This window comes from Phascolarctos cinereus, unplaced genomic scaffold (assembly GCF_003287225.1).
Source record: "Phascolarctos cinereus isolate Bilbo 61053 unplaced genomic scaffold, phaCin_HiC Scaffold_2;HRSCAF=192, whole genome shotgun sequence".
Taxonomy (NCBI): domain Eukaryota; kingdom Metazoa; phylum Chordata; class Mammalia; order Diprotodontia; family Phascolarctidae; genus Phascolarctos; species Phascolarctos cinereus.
This window is the reverse complement of record NW_027555625.1, coordinates 64,028,434-64,050,145: the sequence shown is the minus strand read 5'-3', so window position 1 is coordinate 64,050,145 and position 21,712 is coordinate 64,028,434. Positions and strand designations below refer to the sequence as shown.

Sequence of the window (21,712 nt, the reverse complement as noted above, 5' to 3'; positions counted from 1 at the left end):
ACAGGCAAATCACTTCACCTCTATCTGCCTCAGTTTCCTCAACTGTAAAAGGGGGATAATAATAGCACTGACCTCCCAGGGTCGTTATAAAGATAAAATAATATTTGTAGTATTGCCTGTCATGTAGTAATCATTTAATAAATGCTTTTGTTTCTTTCCTTCCTCCCAAAGTCTGTCAATTTTACTTTTCTAACATCTCTCCTATACAACTTCTTCTCTCCTCTGATACTGTTACCATTCTAGTTCTAGTTCTAGCCTTCATCACTTCACACCTGGATTATCACAGTGGCCTTCTGATTGGTCTTCCTGCCACTAGTCTCTCCCCACTCCAGTCCATCCTTCCCTCAGCTGTTAAAGTGATCTTCCTAAAGCACAGGTCTGACCATGTCTCTCTCTCTCTCTCTCACACACACACACACACACACACACACACACACACACACTCACTCAATAAATTTCATTGGCTCCCTTTCACCTCCATGATCAAATATAAAATCCTCTGCTTGGGGTTTGAAGCTCTTTATAACCTGACCCCTCCTAAATGCCCAGTCTTCCTACATTTTACAACCCCCTTCTACACATTCTGTCTCCCCAACCCACCCCAACTCAGTTATTCTTCCACGCAGTGAAAATGACATCTTTGCTCTTCTTCAAACAAGACACTCAATTTCCTGACTCTGGGCATTGTCACTGGCTGAACCCAAGCTTGGAATGTTCTCCTTCCTCATCTCTACCTCCAGGCTTCCTTGACTTCTTTCAAGTCCCAGCTAAAATCCCACCTAAAATTCCCCCTTAATGCTAGTGCCTTCCTTCTGTTGATTATTTCCAATTTATCCTGCATATAACTCATTTCTCCATTCAACTGTGAGCTTCTTGAGAACAAGGACTTTTCCCTTTCTTTGTAGCACAGCTCTTAGAACAGTGCCTGGCACACAGTAGTTACTTAATAAATATTTATTGACTGACTGACCATCTGGCATTGGTTAAAAAACAACAGTGTGCTCAATAGAACAGACTCGACAAAGGAGAAGCAGAATCAATGGAACTCAATAGCCCAGTGTTTAATAAAATAGAAAAAACATAAATTACTTAGGAAAGAACTCTCTATTTGATTTTTATAAAAAAAAAACTGCTGGGAAAACTGGAAAGCAGAAATTAAATTTGAATAAAAACCTTACCTCATATTCCACCATACGGAATGGATATGTGACCTTAATTAAATTAAAGAACATATTCAAAAAATATTTAAGGAGAAGCAGATCTATACCTCTCACAGCTGAAGTTAGGGAATATATTCTTTTTGTTTGTGTGTTTTTTAAGCAATTGAGGTTAAGTGACTTGCCAGGGTCACACAGCTAGTAAGTGTCAAGTGTTTGGTCTGAGGCTGGCTTTGAACTCAGGTCCTCCTAATTTCAGGGCCAGTGCTTTATCCACTGCGCCACCTAGCTGCCCCCAAGGGAATATATTCTTAACCAAACAAGGAATGGAGGCAATTAGGGAAGATAATAGAGATAACTTTGATCATATCAAACTGAAAAACTTCTGAAGACAAAATCAATGCAATCTAGTATAAAAAAGCAAGTAGTCACACGGGAAAAAATCTTTTTTATCAAATATCTCTCTCAGATCTACAATTAACATATATCTATATCCATCCGTGTGTGTGTGCGTGTGTGTGTGTGTGTGTGTGTGTGTGTGTGTGTGTGTGTGTGTGTGTGTGTGTGTGTGTGTGTGTGTGTGTGTGTGTGTGTGTGTGTGTGTGTGTGTGTGTGGATAGATGAACCATAACAATATGTTCCCCAATAAACAAGTGGTCTAGGTGGGCCACGAGAGGGCGGCACGCATGCGTGGTGAGGCACGGAAGGCGGCCCTCGAGAGGCTTTGGAGGTAGACACGAGGCCGGGAAGGAGGGCGTCACAAGGAGGGCGCGCATGCGCAGTGAGACAGAGCTTTCACGTGGCTCTGAGTTCTCCGGAGAGCGTCAAGAGGCGGCCCGAGTCCAGAGGGTCTGAAGCTCTGGAGGATGTCACGGGGCCGGGAAGGCTCGCGACACGAGGAGGGCGCGCATGCGTAGTGAGGCTGGGGGGGGTGAGGAGGGGCGGCCTCCCCAAATCGGGAAGGCGGGTACCAGGGCGGTTTGAGGGGGAGGGACCGAAGGGCGATCGCGCGGCTACTGCGGTTGACTGAAGCCACAGGCGGGTGGGCTGTTCCGGAGCCGAGGAGGGGTCGGAGTCGGGATCGGAGCCGCCTAGGAGGCTCGAGCTTGTGCCATGGCTGACTCGGAGATGGAGGCCAGGACTCTGGTCAACTTCTTGACCTCCGTCAAGGGCATAGTGAAGATAGTGAGGCTGGTGAGGGGGGGGACCGGCCTAGGAAGAGGGGGTGTGTGGGGGTGCATTTCGGCCTCAGCCCCGGCGTCGAGTAGGACAGGCCCGGGTGGGGGCAGGGCACCACGGGACGCCCTGCAGCCGCGTCCGGGGTCGGAGCCTCGAGGTCGTCTGGGGCAACCCCCCTACCCCCATTTTCCTGATGAGCGGGCAGAAGGACTTATCCAGGGACCCAGAAGGAGGAAGGCTCACAAGCAGGAGCTCTTTCCACCGTACTCTGGAGCCTGGACTGGAGGGAGGGCAGGGGAGACTGGGCCCGAATCGGGAAAGGGAGGAGGACCCGGCCTGCAAAGTAGAGAAAGTAACCTTAGGCTCCTAATAACATGAGGGCGTGGGTGGTTAGAATACTTTGGGAAAGTAAGATCATGACTGTACTATATGAGATTAACTTGAAACATCAGGAAAGTAGTATATTTAAGGAAGTTGAGACCTTAAGACCTTAGTAGTAGAAATTACAGGTACTTGTAAGGTGTGGCTATGAAGTAATATAACGGATTTTGCAACAGACATTGATTGAGCACCTGGTATGTGCTAGGCACTGGGGGTTTTAGAAAGATGAGTAAGACAAAGTCCCTGACCTTTGGGAATTTGCAAACCAGTAGGGGAGAAGAGGCATCTATCCAGATAACATAAATATAAGATAGAATATAAGTACCGTTGGAAAGGTAAAAAGTGCTTGTGGGAGTTCCAAGGAAGGAGAAGTCATCTCCAGCTGGGTCAGCCAGAAAAAGCTTGGGGGGGGAGAGGGGGAGGGCATGAACTGAGCCTTGAAGTAATAATAATACAAGCTTACATTTGTTTATATAGTACTTCTAAGGTTTACAAAACATTTTTCTCACAGCTCTGTAAGGGTGGGTTCAGCAAGTATTATTTCCATTCTGTAGATGAGAAAACTGAGGCTCAGAGTTGAAGCGGCTTGCTCACTAGCAGAAACAGCAGTCAGACCCTTTGAGGAGATTTTCTTGAGAATTCTGGTGAGAGGTGATGAGGGAAGTGGAAATAGAAAAGGCAAAGGAATTAGGAAGAAATATGACTGATAGGAAAAGGGTGAAACACTAAGGCCTCACACCAGGGTGAGAGAGAAGAATGGTGGTGCTGTTGAAATAGATGGAGTGGAATAGAGAAATCAGAAGGAGAATGTAGCTGGAGTGAGGGAAGGGAAGAAACTGAAAATAATGAGTTGTCTTGGGATATTTTGGATTTGGTTATGATGCCATGATCCTGTTTTTCATTGTTTTGTTGTTATTTACTATATGTTAACTGATTTTCCTGTTAACCTGGATTCTAGTGAACCAGTTCCCTGAAGGGATGAGGCATGTGGAATAGACCTGAGCAACAGCTCTGGGTGATAGAGCCTTTGGGGCAAGAGAAAGGTATCATTTTTTCCTTTGGCCCCAGGGTGTCTGTTATCTCACCTGTGCCACCAAAATAGAAGCCAAGGGAGTCATGGAAAGAGGTCCTTGAAAGGCCTGGCAAGGGTCACTGGTTGAATAGGTAAAAAAAAAAAAACAGTTTTTTGGAACTCCTCCTCATAGTTTCCTTGAGCTGTGCAAGCCCTCAAGAAGACTTGGCAGTCATCCAACTAGTTAGCATTTATATGAACTACTGTGTACCAAGCACTGTGCTAATTACTGGACATACAAAAAAAAACCCAACAGTCCCTGTCCTCAAGAACTTTACATTCTAATGAGGGAGACAGCAGGTATATAGAGAAAACATTCAAGATGGAGAGCCTGGAAGCCAGGAATATCTGGGTTCAAGTCCTGTCTCTTACTGTATGACCCCAGGCAAGTCACAATCTTTCTGTACCATAGAGGAAGTTTTCTTATTCAGGAGTTCCCTGTACCGATGAAATTGCAGGTTCAGTTCTTACCTCTACATTACAGAGTAATTGGAAGGTAACCTTAGAAGAGAAGGCACCAAGGCTGGGAAGCAGGAAAGGCCTCTTAGAGAAGGCAGCACTTGAGGTGAATCTTGAAGGAAGCCAAGGATTCCAAGAGGAATAGAGAGCGAGCATTCCAGGCATGGAAGACAGCCAGTGCAAAAGGTAGAAGTCCTGTGAGAAGCAACAAGTATGGCTGTACCTTTGAGTGAGTGCAGGGGAGTGATGTGTAAGAGCACTGAAAAGAAAGAAAGGGGTCCATGTGGAGCAGGGGAGTTTCTGTTTGATCCTAGAGGTAATAATGGAACCACTAGAGTCTTCACGTGGAGGATGGAGAGGAGTCCAGGATGACTCCTAGGTTGTGAGCCTGAGGGACTGGTGGAGCCCCCTACAGTAATAGGGAAATTTAGAAGCTGGGAAGGCTGTCCAGAGCACAGGTGATGTCTAGTTCAAGAAGTTCAGTAGACCATTGGAGATGTGAGACTGTAGGTCAGCAGAGAAGTTAGGGTTTGATAAATAGATTTCAGAATCATTAGCATCCATATGAGAATTGAATCCATTGGAGCTGAGATCACCAAGTGAAATAGTAGAGAAGGAGAAGAGAACAGAGCCCAGGACGAAGCCTTGTGAGACATCCACAGTCAGTGAGTGTGACCTGGATAAGGATGCAGCAAAGGAGACTGAGGAGTGGTCAGGCAGGTAGAAGGAGAACAAGGAGAGAATAGTATCCAAAAACTGGAAGAGAAGATCAGGAAGAAGAGGTGATCAACAGTAGTAAAGGCTGCAGATGGATCAAGAAAGATGAAGACTGAGAACTGTTGGCATTGGTAATTAGGAGGTCATTCATGACTTTGGAGTAATCATTCACCAGAGTTGTGGGGCCAGAAGTCAGATTATAAGCATTTAAAATGGATGAGTTATGAGGTGTAAATGTAGGTTATTTTAAAAGGAATTTAGCTATATACATAAACAGCTTACTGATAGGTAACTAGAAGTACATGTTGAAAGCAGGATTCAAACTCAAGACTGTTGACATAAGCCCAGATATACTAATTTCCATTATAACATGCTAGTGATGATATATATAAAATAATAAGCATTTATGTATTTTTATGAGTGAAGCAGTTCTCACACTTTTTTGTCCCTTTATACTGTTAACATTATTGAGAACTTTAAAGAGCTTTTGTTTTTATGGGTGATGTCTGTAGATATCTACCATATTAGAAATTAAAATGGAAAATATTTTTAAATGTTTAATTCATTTAAAATAATATTAACAAACCCATTATATGTTAACATAAATAACATTTTATGAAAAATAACTATCTTCCAAAACAAAATTTAGTGAGAATTTCTGTTTTACATTTTTGCAAATCTCTTTAATGTTTGTCTTAAACAGCTATATTCTCTAATGTGCTTCTACCTTCAGTCTCTTGTAATATGCTATTTGAAGTACTTGAAAATCCAGCTTCACATACATAAGTATTTGGAAAAGGGAAATGTATTTTAATAGCCTTTTCAGATAATTGTGAATATTATCCTTTGACACTAGTTGATCGAAACTTGATAAGTGTTAGTTGCGGGATGGAATCTGAAACCATATCAATGTACTTTTCGTACTCTTACTTTAAAGTTCATTGATTTATCTTGCACTTTGAATGGATTGTTTACCCATGCATAATTCTGTAACATGCATTGGTCATTTGTGAAAAAAAAATGTATCCACTGTGTTTTGCAGATTCCCCAAATAATGACACATTTCATTAAACAATACAAGCATCACATTTGTTACTATCACCACCCATCTCATCAGAAAAGCTTTTTTAAGTATTTAGGAAACTGTTAAACTTATGGTGGTAGATTCAAGTTTTTCAAAATTCCAGTTTTTGCTTAAAAGCTCAAATTTTATCATTGGCAACAAATACTCTGGGTTTTTTCCTTGAAGTGACAGATTTACTTCATTTTTGAGAAAATGTCTATAACATATCCATGTCTGAATAACAAAGTTTGTCTGTTGGTCATCATTGCTCTCAGTGGACAGAGTGCCTTGTGCCTTGTGTCAGGAAAATCTGAGTTCACATCCGACCTTACTAGCTATATGACCCTGAGCAAATCAGTTTTCTCAACTATAAAATGGGGATAATAATGGTACCTACCTTGCAGAGTAGTATTTGTTAAGTATTTAGCACAGTGTGGTAAGTAGTAGGTGTTATGGAAATGCTTATTCCCCTTCTCCCCACCTCCACTACTCCATTAACATGTCTGTAGATTTCTCCATTTGTGAGGCAGAAGCATAATTCTACAGATTAAATAATAACTCAGTCTCCATATTCACAGCTAAATCAAACTGTAGGTCATGTAGCCTCTGGAAAACACTGTGCTTGTGGAAGAATGAGATTGAAAAAGGCAAATAACATTTCAGTATTATTGTAAAAAGTTTTGACCTCACAGACCTCCTGAAAGAGGATCTCAGACCATACTCTGAGAACTACCGGCATAGTAACAAGAGATGTGGCCTTGGAAAACCTGAATTCAAGTAGTGCTTCTCACCCCGGACAAATCACTTAATCAGTGTTCCTGGCAAGCTGAGGATGAAAGCTTCAGTGCTTTCCCTTATGTTTGTGTGTATGTGTGTATAATTTTATAAAAATTTATAGTATGTGGCAGGAATTTGCTATGGTATACCCCAGCAAGTGGGGAATGGGAGGGCTTGTGGATTGAAGAGAGAGGAAGAAGAATTGGAGAAGCAAAGAGCTGGAGGGAGGAAAGAAAGGAAAAAGATAAAAAGGGCACAGGTACTAGAAGACTTTGCTTCAGCAAAGAAAAGAAGAAATCAGTCTTAATACTTCATAGTCACCCCTCATGCCTGTGTATTTAGAAAACAATCATAGTTAGAAATGTTGACAACTTGAAACAAAATTCTGTTGAAGTAAATCCTTTTTTTTTTTTCTTACAGATTTTGATTGTAATAACCTTGGTCTTATATATTCTTGCTCAAGCCCCTGAACCATACATAGTAATCACAGCTTTCGAGGCCGTCAGTGTGGTTTTTTTCATAGTATTGTATATACTAAGACTTGACCTACTGCTCAGATGTTTGTTTTGGCCTTTACTCGTAAGTGTCCATTTTTATAGTGATTTTTTTCCCCTGTATATTAAGGCCTTTACTGTATAAGCTCCATTCTTTAATATTAAAGGCTGTTTTAGCCAGCGTATCACCTTCTCTACATGCTTACATAGAGCTCTGTTACACAGCTGTGCTACACTCCTCCACCCACTCATAGGGTAGTCTTGGGAGAGTTGGTCAATAGGAGTGCCTCTGACCTTTAAGCTTTAGAGCCTCATCCCCCTAAATCTCTGGGGTGGCTTATGGTGGCACTCCACTCATCTTCAAAGCTGCATAATTGAAATGTAGTATATGACAACTATCAGTTCATATTTGGTATAATCCTGGCCAGAGAGGAGAGAACAGGCTATTCTGTAAAATTCCTGTCTTAAACTCAGAAGCAAAAAATTAGGCTTAATGGGAAACAACATAGTACAACACGCTAGTTAAAATATGAAGAATTTTCTCAACAATTTTTCCTTTTAAGGTATTTTGGATAAATTTTTGTTCTGAATTAGACAAACATCAACTAACATGAGCATTTACATATACAAAGAACAACGAAAAAGGATTGTATGTGAAACCATATGTTTCTTATTACATATAACTTGCTTTTTAAAAAAGCATGTCATAAATTCACCATACTGGTTTCAAAATTTTTCTGTTTGTGTTTCCTTCTGAATTTCCTTCTGCTCTGTTCTATTCATTTTTTTTAAAGCTTCAGTGACCCTCTTTTTTAGGCACCTGGGTGGTTAGTAGATAGAACACTGTGTCAGGAAGACCTGAGTTTAAATCCAACAGTCTTAGCTATGTGATCTTGTGCCCAATCTCTGTTTGCCTCAGTTTCCTCAAATATAAAATGAAGATAATAACACCACCTATCTTTCAGGGTTGTTGTAAGGATCAAATGAGATAATATTTATAAAGTGATTAGCACAGTGCTTGGCACATAGTGGGAACTATGTAAATGCTTCTTTCCTTCCCCCTACTTGCTATGTCTGTAATCCTTCTCTCCTTCTGTCTTCTTTTTTAGTGCCACTCTTAATACCCACCTTCTCCCCTATAACCCCCTCCCCTTTAAGAAAAAACAAACCCTTAAAACAAGTAAGCATAGTCAAGCAAAACAAATCATGCATTGGCCATATCTAAAAAATATATCTACACACCAAGGGTGCACACCTCTCTTGTCAGGGGTTCGATAGCATGGTTCCATCATTGGTCCTCTGGAGTTACAGTTTATCATTGCATTGATCAGAGTTTTCAAAGTCAGTGTTTTTCTTTACAGTGTCATAGTTCTAGTTCTATACACTTCATACGTTTCTTCCCAGGTGTCCCTGACTCTGTCCCTTTTTTCATTTTTTTATAGTCCCAAAAAATTCTATTACATTCCTATACCATAATTTTTTCATCCAATCCCCAATTTGATGGACATCAACCATATTCTTTAAAAAGCATTTTCTTCTGTGGTAACACTGTACTTAGCATGTAACCCCTGCACACTTTTATACTTATAGAGCCAGTAAAACTCTTGTTAGGTATTGCATAAGCCTGTTCTAAAACATGACAACCCCATCAGCCTAGTTGATCTGTGAGTGAATCCTAAATGGCCAACAATCCATATAATTTGCAATGCAGGTTAGCCTCAGGTACACCTGACCTAGGAAAAATTATTCTTTAATATCCCCTTCATTTTTTGATTACCATTTTCAGCACCCCAGCTCCCAGAACCTGATTCTGTATCCCCACCAGGGTTTATTCCAGCTGGCAGTAATATGTTGTGGACTCATCTTTTCTGCTAGGTCATCTGATAACTGCTGAGGGTAAGGGACTACTCCCAGGCATAACACGAATATGTTTTTATAAAGGCCAGGGACACTATTGGCATCAAAGAATGAGCATTTATGTTCTGTTTGTATTTCTCGCCAGTTAAAAGGAGGTAGTCTTATGGCGATAGAGCATTCTAATAGGGCCTGACAAGACCCCTTACACCACCTACACTGAAGAGCTGACGCTGTTGGTGGGACAGCTGAGGAAATAAACTGCACAAAATACATTTCCTGAAACCAGATGCTGCAGTTCAGGACGTTGTCAAATCAGCCAGTCGTATCACATTAGGTAGCCTTACCAGGAATAATGGCACGATTATCAAACCAATTGTTGCATCTGGCAAGATAAATACTGACTGAGGGTTGTGTTTGGTATGAATTGTCTACAATCTGAACATCTAATTAATGACAGCAGAATAATTCATAGGATCATAGTTTTAGAACTGGAAGGGCTCTTAAAGTCAAAAAGCACTTAGGAAGTGCCTGATATACACCCAGTACTATGCCAAGTCCTGACCTTAAAAGCCCTGTAGGCCAACCCCTTCATATGAATGAGGAGAAACCGAGGCCCAGAGAGGTCACACGGGGCAAGTGGCAGGATTGAGATTTGAACCCAGATCCTCTGACTAAACTAAGTGCTCTTTTCTCTGCACCACTGTGCCTCACTTGTTTGAGTTAGAACATATGTGCCCTGCACCTACGATACCTGAACACTGAGCATTACTGATATCTTATAATTGATACCCCTAAAGCCTATCTGCCCTATCCAAAATCTCACCCACAATTTGTGCTCTGGATTAGTAGCTGTGACTCAACTGTGGTAGAGAAAAGCAGGACCACTGGGTCCTCTGAGCTGGAGATAACTCACACCTCATTTCTACAGCACTACAGGGCTAAAGTGTTCTTTAAGGTTAGCAAAGCACTTTATGCACATTATCTCATTGGACCCTCACAATGACTTCTTCAAGTAAGTAGTGTAGGTTTTGTCATTCCCTAGTTCACAAGTGAAGAAACTTGAGCTTTGGAGAAGTGACTTGCAAATGGTTGCCCAATTCATAAGCCATGGAGCTTGAACCCGATTCTTCTGATGCCTAAGTCTCTTGCCATTAAGCAGTACTGCCTTTCTTAGACTTTACTATGTTAAGTCCAACGACATTTTTTTTTGTCAGCCTTATTTTTCAGGAAAATCTGACTTCTTTATGCTATGTTTTCAGGATATTATAAACTCACTTATGACCATAATGTGCCTTATGATCGTGTCTGTTTTGGCATTGGTACCAGAAACTAAAATAAAGGTTGCTATTGGAGGGGTAAGTACAGGTGTTGGTAGCTTCATTCCCTAAGCTAATTGTTGTCAATAAAAGTCTGGATAATTAATGGTATCAATTGTGTCCCCAGAATTGGAGTATAATTTTACACTAAAATTAGAGTACCATTTACTCCTGAAAGTATACTAAACTTGGATTTCTTCGCATTAATGTAATATTCCTTATCTGCAAGGGTCGCATAGCTGGACCATCTAATAGTTCTTTCCATTTGGAAATGTTATTTACATACATTTCTCTTAAGATTTGTACAGAAATAAGGTCATAGATTCCCAGATTTAGAAGGGACCTCAGAATTTATCTGATCTAACCCCTCTCCTGAAATCACCTCTATCATTTCCAGTAAGTGGTCACCCAATTTATGTTTACACATCCTCAGTGATGTAGAAGCATACATTACCTCCCACAATGCAAAAATCTGCCTCCCTGTTACAGACTCATTAGTCAGTCCTAATACCACTTTTATGTGGTAGCCCTTCAGACATTTGAAGGCAGTCATCATGTATCTACCTAAACTGATCTTACTCCAATAAATCTTTTCTTCTGAGGTTAAAAATCCCTAGTTCTTTCATGGTCCTGGAAAGTCACCTGCTATAATGGAAAGAACACAGAATGTATAGTCAGTGTCTGTGGGTGTGAATTCTACCTCTGCCATTTACTACCTTACCTGGCTTTGGGCAAGTTATTTGACCCCCTGTGCCTCAGTTTCCTCATCTGTTAAATGAAGGGAGTAGGGTTTAATGACCTCTAAATTCCCTTCCAACTCTTTAAGTCTGTGATTACCCTTCTCCCACTTATCAATGTGCTTTAGACCTAATTTGTCTATTTTAGAGGAAGAAACAAAAGATTTTCACATTTTTAGTCTAAAAAGATCTGCAGAGTTCTCACCTGTCCTCTTCAGAACAATGTGGTGAGCGGGCCAATAAGTTTGCCTGTCCTTATTGCAAACCCAACTACTTCAGTCACTTAGAAAGGCATTGTGTTCAGAAGGAAGAACAGAATATGGTGGGTTAGAGTGAGGATAGACTCTTTTTGTTAAACTCTCAGGAATCTAACAATGCATATATCCCTTCTTTACACGGATTGGATCATTTGATCTCTACATAGTACCTTTAGTCTCTTTAGTCTCAGTTTCTCATTTAGACACTAGTCACCTCAGCTTGATCCTTGAGAGCATCATGGATATTCATTTATTTAATACAAATCAGTTCTCTTTTTCAGGCCCCTAAGAGGAGTCCTAAAAATGCTATTTCCCTTAAGTAGATGGATCTCAGTTGGTGACATCTATAGCCCAATTCTATATAATATTTGTATATACATCCCATACAACTTCCCTAGATTGAACCGATTTACTTTTCACCCTTTCACCAAAAGGATGGTAGACTAGGTGATAAGAACCTGGATTTATATTTTAGCTCATTTCCCTTTTATGGGCCTTAGTTTCCCAATCTGTCAAATGAGGCTGTTAGCCTGGGTGGTTGTTAAGGTTCCTTCCTGCTTTAATACTTCATGATTCCATTAAAATCAAGGTGTTAAACAGTAAAAACAGTAATATGGTGCTAAGCACTCGTGAATTTATACAATGCTCCGGAGAAATAGACTCCTTGGCTCGCAATACACAGATACAGATGGAAGACAAGTGAATATTTTTCCAGGCCTTCTTTCCTTTTCCAAACAGCTACTAGAGAAACTTTTTTTAAAAATATTTTATTTTTCATTAACAAGCATTTAGTTTCTCTCCCTACTTACTGGAGAAACTTCAGAGAAAGGGGAGGACTTTGACAGAGATGAGAGTAAGGAAAAAGGGGGTTAGACTAAATGATCTTTAAGATCCCTACCAATCTACATCTAAGTGAAAGAGTCAACCTAAAGAGCTAGATTCAGTAAAGATTGTTATAAAGATTTTGTTAAAAATTACAAGGGGGGAATGGGAAATTATTCTCTGTTCCATGAATGACTAAATAACTTTTTTTTAAACAGATCCTTGGAATTGTGGCAACTGTGTTTACCATTGCAGATGCTTCCCTCATTTACAGAAAGCTTATGTTTAATCCAAGTGGCCCTACGAGAAAAAGCACAGTCATGACAAAAAGCGACGTTTTCGTCACTCTCGCCGCTCTCATCACTCCCATCAAAGTTATCAGGCTCATCCCCCTCTGGAAAAAGATGAAGGCTTGTAATGTTGTTTGTTCTGCATTCAAATAGATTTCTTTAGTCTTTCATGTTTTCTCTAAAGTGTGAAATTGGGAAGAGGGGGGAAAAGTAAAATAAGGAAGACTTTCCAGTGGACAAATTCTGGAAACAGGGAGACTGGTAGCATTTCTGCCTTAGAGGTGGAAGAACAGGATGTACTCAGTTCTTTGATTCTGGTTCCATCTGAATGGCAGGCGGCTTGGCCTTGATAGTTGGCTGCTTTCCTCTATAAAACCGGGGAGTTGGATTAAATCATCACTAAGGTCCCTACCTCCTCTGAATCTCAAAGTAATCCTAAAGTTTCCAGTCTCTTTCCAGCCCAGGGTATTGGGTTATCTGAAAGCTTAGAACTAGAACTTGGATAAGGCAAGGTTTAAGAATTGCACCCCTGCCTGTTTGCATAGGAAATGTGAATTTTTGCAACTAATTCAACATGATGAACCATAGTTGGAAGGATGCCCTCAGTGGTCATCTAATGCAAGGCTTCTTAGTCTATGGGTCACGACCCCACATGGCATTTCAACCCAATGCAACACTTCTATTTTATGTAGGAAAAGAACTGGTTTTCTTGCATTAAAAATGTGTATTTGTGAAAAAGGAGTCTCAAAAATCTTGAGCGGTTCCCTACTTTTTCTATCCTTATTCCTGCTACTACACAGATGCATCTATATTCTCCTTGTGTGTACTGAGTTGGTAAAGCTTTTAGGACAGAAGAGGTATACCCAGAAGACTTTGGATTATGCAGTTTAAAGTTTGAAAATTACTTTATTTGCATATTACAGACAAGATCTTGGGACAGACAAGAGAGAGAAGCTGTAGGGAGGAGTAAAGAATTGATAGAGAATATAGAAGAATATAGAAGCTTCAGGGACTGGAGAAAGCAGAGGATCACATGAAGTCTGAGTACAAGCTGATTTCAAGGCAGTAACCCTGCTGCTGCCCAGAGCTAAAGCTGACCCCCATGACCACAAAGGAGAATAAGATTAGCGAAGAAAAGCAGAAAGAATAGGAGAAAAGTCCCCTTCTCCCTTCCTGTCATCCCCTGGAAGTTCTGGAGCTGGTAGGCATGGCAAGAAGGGAAACATGGCAGGAACCTCAGTGACTTCTGATGACTGAAGGTCCCACAGTTTATCTTATGAGGAAGGTGAGAGAAGAGCTAGGCCTGAGGTAACAAGTTCCACCTGCATTTGAGAAGGAGAAAAGACAATCAGAGACTGGACAAGCACCCAAGGCATTCTGCTAAGCACTGGGGATACAAAGACAAAATTAAAAACAGGCCCTTAAGACTTGTGGGAACTGATGAAGAGTGAAATGAGCTGGACCAGGGGAACAATTTATGCAGCAACTACATTATCATAAAGGAAAGCAAGTTGGAAAGACTTAGAAAAAGTAATCAATGCAGTGGGGGGGTTACCAGTCCAGAAGCCTGATGATGAAGCATGCTGACCACCTCTGAGGGTATAGGGACAGAATGAGATGCGTCTTCACACTATCAATGTGCGAATTTGTTTTGACTATTTGGGACCAGAGTGAGGAGGAGAGGAAGGTGAGAGAGAGAAAGAAAACAGCCTAAGTGAAATATTTTAACATTTGAAAGAGAAGAATGTTTCAGAAAGGGACAGACAAAGCAGGGCAGAGGTGGTGCTACTCCGTTAAATCTGATATATGTGTTTTTAAAAACAAGCTATGCAGAATAGAGACTCATGATTTCATAGATAATCACCTTGTTCTGTTTGTATATGGAAATGTTTGCGTGTAGTGTTTGTCAAGTTCATAAAGTATTTTTTAAAGAACTTCAAGTAGCGTATTCTGCTAGTTAAGTGAACAACTCCAAGTCTGTAAAATAGCAAGAAGTTCTGCCTGCATGACACCGCGTTGGGTTTGTGTGTGTGTGTAATGAACAAAATGATGGGAAAAGACTTAGAAAACTATTGGGTGATTGGTTGTTGTCCTTTGTTCTCAGAGAGGACCAAAATGACATCACTGTGCCAGAGTCGGGCTACAGTGTGTCCCACTGGCTGAGCAGACCAAAGGAGCTCAGAATGTTCTACCGCAGGTGGGACACAGATAGTCCACATGAATATTTGGGATGAATCCTCTAAATCTGCGCCTCTTACATTTCCTTTGAGCTACTTTAGTTCTGCCTTGCTTGTGGAGCACAGCACCTTCTCTGATGTGGGCATGCCATGCTGAGCGGTCCTGTTCCAGTGTCTCCCATGTCACACAATCAATTCTGAAGTTGTCAAGAGAGAATTTGAGAGTGTCCTTGTATCGCTTCTTCTGACCATCGTGTGAACACTTGCCTTATGTGAGTTCTCCATAAAATAGTCTTTCTGGCAAATGTACATTTTGCATTTGAACAACATGGATGCCCATCAGAGTTGCATTATCTGAAGAGCAATTTGGAACTATGCCCAAAGGGCATCATTTGCCTGTTACCATAGGACTTTGAGATAGTTAAAAGTAGTAAAATGGTATGGGTGATGTCTTTTGTGTGTGTAAATTGGATTTAAGTGAGGCAGAGTTGCACAAAGTCAATCAGCCTCACTCCTCCACAGTCATCACAGTCCAGTGGCAGGACAGAGTCAAGATAACTGGTGATGGCTCAAGATGCAGTGGATGACCTTGGTGTCTTCAGTGTCTAACCAAGCTCTGAGCACACTCCACACTGCCTGCTTCAGCTGTCTCCATGGCTTTTGGAACAGATTGTTCTCATCTGCCCATTCCACCAGGAGAAGTCTTCACATGCATGGGGTAAACTCCAACCCCCTGCCCTGACTAACTCACCAATGGGTTTGAGACCCCTTGGTTACTCTCCACCTGGTTTAGCGCATTGGCCAAAACGGTTTACTGGCATGTAGCCACTGTGCATGCTACAGTTTCTTGGAGCCACAGGTGAGAGGTAGAACAGTTGGACACCAAAGGTGGGAAGCAGCCCTGAAGATGGTTTGGCAGTCTTCACATCAGAGGTACTAGTCTTCCCAGAACACACCCTACACTCCTAGAAAACTAAAAGTTACATAAAAAGCAAGGTATTATTAACCAGTCTATTAACCTTTCAAAAGGCAACCATTACACTCAGAAGCTCGTAACCCAAGTGAAAAATAATTGGTATATGTAACAAAAAAATTTACTTGGTAACATTTATCTCTGACTCTATTGTTTCCATATTTCACCTTTTATAATACACCCAGACTCCACTCTACACTGAGCATATGATAAAAATTAACCATGTTATGATTCTGGTCTGATTCTGTCCCCTGGGATTTTCTAAGTTTCTTTGACTATCTGACTATCAGTGTCATAATGAGTGTTTGCACACTGAAGTCCCTTAGAATGATTTATAACTCCCTGAGAAGTAGGAATTAACTGTAATGTTTTGAAACGTGTAATTTATAAATTTGCAGGTACCATTGTCCATTTCATTAACAGTTCTCATTTCTATGTTATTTTAAAGTTTATGAAAGTTTCTTCAAAACAAGCCTGAGGGACAAGTACAAGTATTGCCCTCATTTTATATATTAGAAAACAGACTCGGAGAATGGAAATGAAACTCCAGTGATTCCCTATCACCTCCAGGATCAAATGTAAAATTCTCTGGCATTCAAAGCTTTTCACAACCTAACCCCCTCCTGCCTTTCCAGTCATCTTAGACTTTATTCTCACCACCACTACCACCCAGCTAGGTGACAACTAGATGGCTCAGTGGATAGAGCACTAAGCCTGAGGTTCCTTTTTCCTTTTTCTTTTGATTTATCAACAATCACTCCCATAAGCTTTTGAGTTTTAAATTTTTTTCCCACTCCCTACCCAGTCCCTCCACAAGACAGGGTGCGCAATCTGATATAGGCAATACATATGCATTCCTGTTAAACATTTTCACATTAGTGATATTATAAGGAAGAATTAGAACCAATAAGAGGAACCACCAGAAAGAGAAAAAACAAAACTGAAGGAAAATAATAGCAAATAGTATACTTCAATCTGCATTCAAACTCCATAGTTCTTTCTTTGGATGCGGATAGCATTTTCCATCATGAGACCTTTGGAGATGTCTTAGATCCTTGCATTGCCGAAAAAGGCTAAGTCTATCAACGTTAGTCATTGCACAATGTAGCTGTTACTGTGTACAACATTTTCCTGGTTCTGCTCACTTCACTCAGCATCAGTCCATACAACTCTTTCCAGGTTTTTCTGAAATCCGTCTGCTCATCATTTCTTATAGCACAATAGTATTCTACCATATTCATATACTACAACTTGTTCAGCCATTCCCCAATTGATGGGCATCCCCTCAATTTCCAATTCTTTGCCACCACGAAAACAGTTGCTATAAATATTTTTGTACATATGGGTCCTTTTCCCATTCATATGATCTCTTTGGGATATAGCCCTAGAAGTGTTATTGCTGGGTCAAAAGGTGTGCACATTTTTATAGCCCTTTGGGCATAGTTCCAAATTGCTCTCCAAAATGGTTGGATCATTTCACAACTCCACCAACAATGCATAAGTGTTCCAATTTTCCCACATCTTCTCCAACATTTATCATTTTCTTGTTTGTCATGTTGGTCAATCTGATAGGTGTGATGTAGTACCTCAGGGTTGTTTTGATTTGTCAGCCTGAGTTCCAATCTGGCCTCAGACACTAGCTATGTGACTCTGGACAAGTCAGTTAACCTCTGTTTGACTTAAGCCACTAGAGAAAGAAATGGCAAACCACTCCAATATATTTGCCAAGGAAACCCCATGGACAGTATGATCCATGGATTCACGGAGCCAGATGTGAGTGGATCGACTTAAAAACTTCCCAACATACTCTCCTTTTCCTCAAACAAGAAACTCAGTCTCCCAACTTGGCATTATCACAGGCTCTTCCTCATACCTAGAACTCTCTCCCTCCTCACCTCTGCTTCTTGGCTTCCTGGCCTTTCAGGCTTCCTCTAAGTTCCAGCTAAAATCCCTCCTTCTATATGAAGCCTTTCCAGATCCCCCTTAATTTTAATATCTTCTCTCTCTATCCAGTCTATAACTTGTTTGTACATGGTGATTTGGGGTGCATGGGGTGTTCAAGGAGGACCAGCACTTCTGATGTGAGCTTGCTGAGCCCTTTCCAGGGCTGTTTATCCACCTTTGGTGTCTGTCTTGCACTCAACTCTCACCTATGGCTCCAGGAAGCTGTAGCATGCACAGTGGCCACACCCTGGTAAAACATTTTGGCAGCCAGGCTAAACCAGGTTGAGAGTAACCAGGGGGTCTCAGACCCTCTGGTGAGTTAGGGGATATCCACCCCAAGCATGTGAAGATTCCTCCAGGCAGAATGGGTGGATGAAAATAGCTTGTTCCAACAGCCATGAAGGTGGCTGAAGTGGGTGCTGTAGGGAACTTAGAGCTTGATTAGACGTCAAAGATGCCAAGGTCATCCACTATACCCTGAGCCATTCCCAGTCAACTATGATGACTCTGGAAGAGAGTGAGATTGACAACTTTTTGCAACTCTGCCCCACTTAAATCCAGTTCATGTGTGAAGACATCACCCCCATGATGTGATTGGTCCCGTTTGAATATGAAGGACAAACAATAACGACATAGTGATTTGCATGTTGTCTCCACCATTAGATTGTGAGTGCCTTGACAGCAGGGACTGTCTTTGATCCTCAGGGCTTCGCATAATGCCTAGTACACAGTAGGTACTTAATAAACATTTACTGATTGCTGACTTGGCCAAAGCCATACTTCAAACCTCGGGACTCTAGTCCAATGTTCCTTTACTACAATCCTGTCAGCTAAAGCCCAGGAAAGCAGCCTTCAAGGGTCTCACTGGAAGAGAAGAAGGACATAAAGATACATAGCTAATGGAGGGATGTTTGAGTCCTCAAATGGGAGAGTCTGCCTGGGTTGGGAGTGGCATAATTGACAAATGGATGCCAAGAGGTCTCCTGAGCATCCTACTTTATGACCTGAGGGGGGGATACACCCAACATTCATTACCCTTCAGAAGAGCATATGAGGGTGAATTATAGAATGACAGAATTGGAAGTGACTTTAGAACATAAAATGTTAAAGCTCAAAGGAACTTCAGAGCATACGATGTTAGACCACACAAAATTTCAGCACTCTGTTTAAAGTTTTAAAAGACTGTTCCATGGAAAAGGCACTAGACTTGGTCTGCTTGGACAGAAATAAGACAGAGAGAGAAAGAGAGATAGCTGTTACGATTCAATATGTCCTAGCTCTGCCACTTTTTAGCGACCTTAGTTAAGTCATTTAACATTTCACCTTCAGTTTCTTCATATGTATATAACTCTGCCTTTGGAAGATTCCCCCAACTTTCACTCACATTCTGGGGATGGGTTGGGTACCCTGGGGGTAACTACTACCTCAAGGTTCAGTGGATATTTACTAGAGTCCCCACTAGTGTTTCCCATTAACAGTCAGCCAGTAGATTAAATTAGCACTTAGCAAAGGCATTTAAATCTATTTAAAGCCCTGTATAGTTTTGCTCAGGGCACCTAGGTGGTACAGTGACTAGAGGGCCAGGCCTGGAGTCAGGAACACTCATTTTCTTGAGTTCAAATCCCACCTCAGACACTTACTATGTGAACCTGGGCAAGTCACTTCACCCTGTTTGTTTCAGTTTCCTCATCTGTAAAATGAGCAGAAGAAGAAAATGCCAAACCACTCTAGTATCTTTGCCAAGAGAACCCCACATGGGTTCATGAAAAGTCAAGCATGACTGAAACAACTAAACAACAAAGGTTTGCTCAGCTCTTACTTCAATGTCATTACTTTCTTTAATCCTTTCATGTTCACACTTCATTACAGGCTTACCAGGTATTAATACTTTATTAACACATCAACACCTCAAAACTCTACCATGTCATTTTTGCTTTCTGTGATTACATCCACAATGGGGATAGAGGGACAACCAAATCCTCTTTCTATCACAGGTAAAATGAAGGGGAATGGATAAGATGGCTGAAGTCACTCTCAGCTTTGACTCTCTGATCCTAATCTAGGAAAAGCTTCCTAACAACTATAGACATGCAAAAGGAGAATGGGACTGCCTCAGTAGGCAATGGATTGCTCTTTACTAGAGCAATAGAGATTGAGCATTTGTCAGGGTAATTGTAAGGAAGATTTTTTCAAGTATAGCTTCGACTAGATGACCCCTGGGACTTCTTCCAACTTTGATTCCGTAGAAGAGAATTCATGGAAAATTAGAATTGAATGGGACCTTAGAGCATAACCCCTCAGATCTGCAAGAAAGCTGATGTAGTGGAAAGCAGCTCCAGAGGAGAAGAGATATACTCAAGGTCACATAATAAGCAACAAAGCCTGCTTCCCAGATGTCTTAAGATGTTTAGTAAAAGTAATAATTCTATAATGCTTTAGGTTTTGCAAAGTATTTTCTATTCATAATTTCATTATCACAGTCCTCATGATAATGTATGCTTACACTCTCTACCTTTTTTTTTCTTTTTTGTCTTCTTCTTTAGGACTGAGCACACAATAGATAGCGTAAAAAATGATTTTTTAATAATCATCATCTTGGAGAATCAGAGCTTCCCCCAACCCCCTTCTTCCAAAGTTCTGTTCTTTCTTTAGAAGGACATTACTGATAATGAGATTGCATTGAGTCTTCTTATCCTGGTCAAACTCCAACCCAAGCTCACAAATAATTTAATCTAATTTACAGAAGCCCCATTGTGTTCTGCCCAGGCTTGGGTGGAGACAGATTCTTTTGTCTAGATAGCCCAAGACCTGGGGGAGGGGAGGGGTGCTCTAATAGAAGAGAGATTTCCTCTGTCCAGAGAGGAAAATGATGATGAAATGATATCAGCCCCCGTTGGAAGGATATGTAAACTGGGCACCCAAACCCCAAAAGGAGCTCAGTTCCAACATTGCAGCTTCCTGTATAGGCATGCTGCCCACTTTGAGTGAAATAAAATGATGGATACAACCTAATCATGTTTGTCTTTCTCAGACCAAACTCTAAAAATGGTTGACAATAATCACTAAATATTTTTTTGAATGAATGTGCCCCTTTATCCTTTTTTTCTGTCCTTAGGGAAAAATTAGAGTAGATTGGGGTAGAACTGAGAGGTGCAGAAGGCAGTGACTTGGAGATCTAGGATTGTATGGCCAAAGGGAAGGAAATTTATGGCACCACAGAGGTAAAACACCCAGGAGGCTGTAAGAAAACATGCAGATGGATGACCAAATGAGCTCTAGAAAGGCAATGAAAAGGAATGATTCGTTCAATGAGCATTTATTAGGCATTTACTCAGTTGTACCAGACACTGTTCTTAGGAGTAGGGATAAAACAGGTGTTCTAGAGTCAGCCCATTCCACTTTGGAGAGGCAACTGCTAAATTTGCAGTGGAGCATTTACACCTTGGAAATCAGCAATGTTACAAAGCAGGACTTGATGGATTGTTTTGCTGATTGTCTGGAGTTAAGAAAGTGGTGGAGAAATTATTAAAAAGGCAGATTAAATTTAAAAGCTTGTTGTGTATTTTTTTCCCCAAAGAGCCCATTATTAAATCTTTACCAGCATATCCTTGGATATAAAGAAAAAGACAAAACCATCTTTGCCCTCAAGGAGACTACATTTTAATGTGAGAGACTGCATGTTCATACAGAGATATATATAAGATATGTCCAAAGGAGATTTAAAATTACCTCAGAGGAAAAGGCACTGTCAGGTAAAGGGACCAGGAAAGACTAGTTTCTAAGAAGGTGGCACTTGAATTCAATTCTGAATGAAGACATAGAAGACCACTACCCCAATTAGTGTAATCACAGAAAGTCCAGACTTTCTGTCAAAATTAAATTAATTTTATTTTAAATCTTCAAATCAGTCAAATGTAAATTAGGTATGAGCAAGTTCTTAATCAACTGAAGAGAGTTAATAGGATTTCATATATAGAATGAAAAAAGAAATATAATCGGTGGAGAAAATTAAGTGGCACTTTTTGGACTATATATAAAAA

At 40.8% G+C, this 21,712-nt stretch overlaps 1 protein-coding gene across 1 annotated transcript; it reads left to right on the top strand.

The window, feature by feature from the left end:
- Positions 1-2,084: 2,084 nt before the first annotated feature.
- Positions 2,085-20,883, top strand: LOC110210513 (chemokine-like factor). The gene is given in 6 exon segments (XM_078149443.1): positions 2,085-2,351; positions 7,226-7,384; positions 10,416-10,511; positions 12,507-12,585; positions 12,588-12,702; positions 20,216-20,883. Coding segments are annotated over 6 exon segments (639 nt in total). The 5' UTR covers positions 2,085-2,270; the 3' UTR covers positions 20,325-20,883.
- Positions 20,884-21,712: the final 829 nt, after the last annotated feature.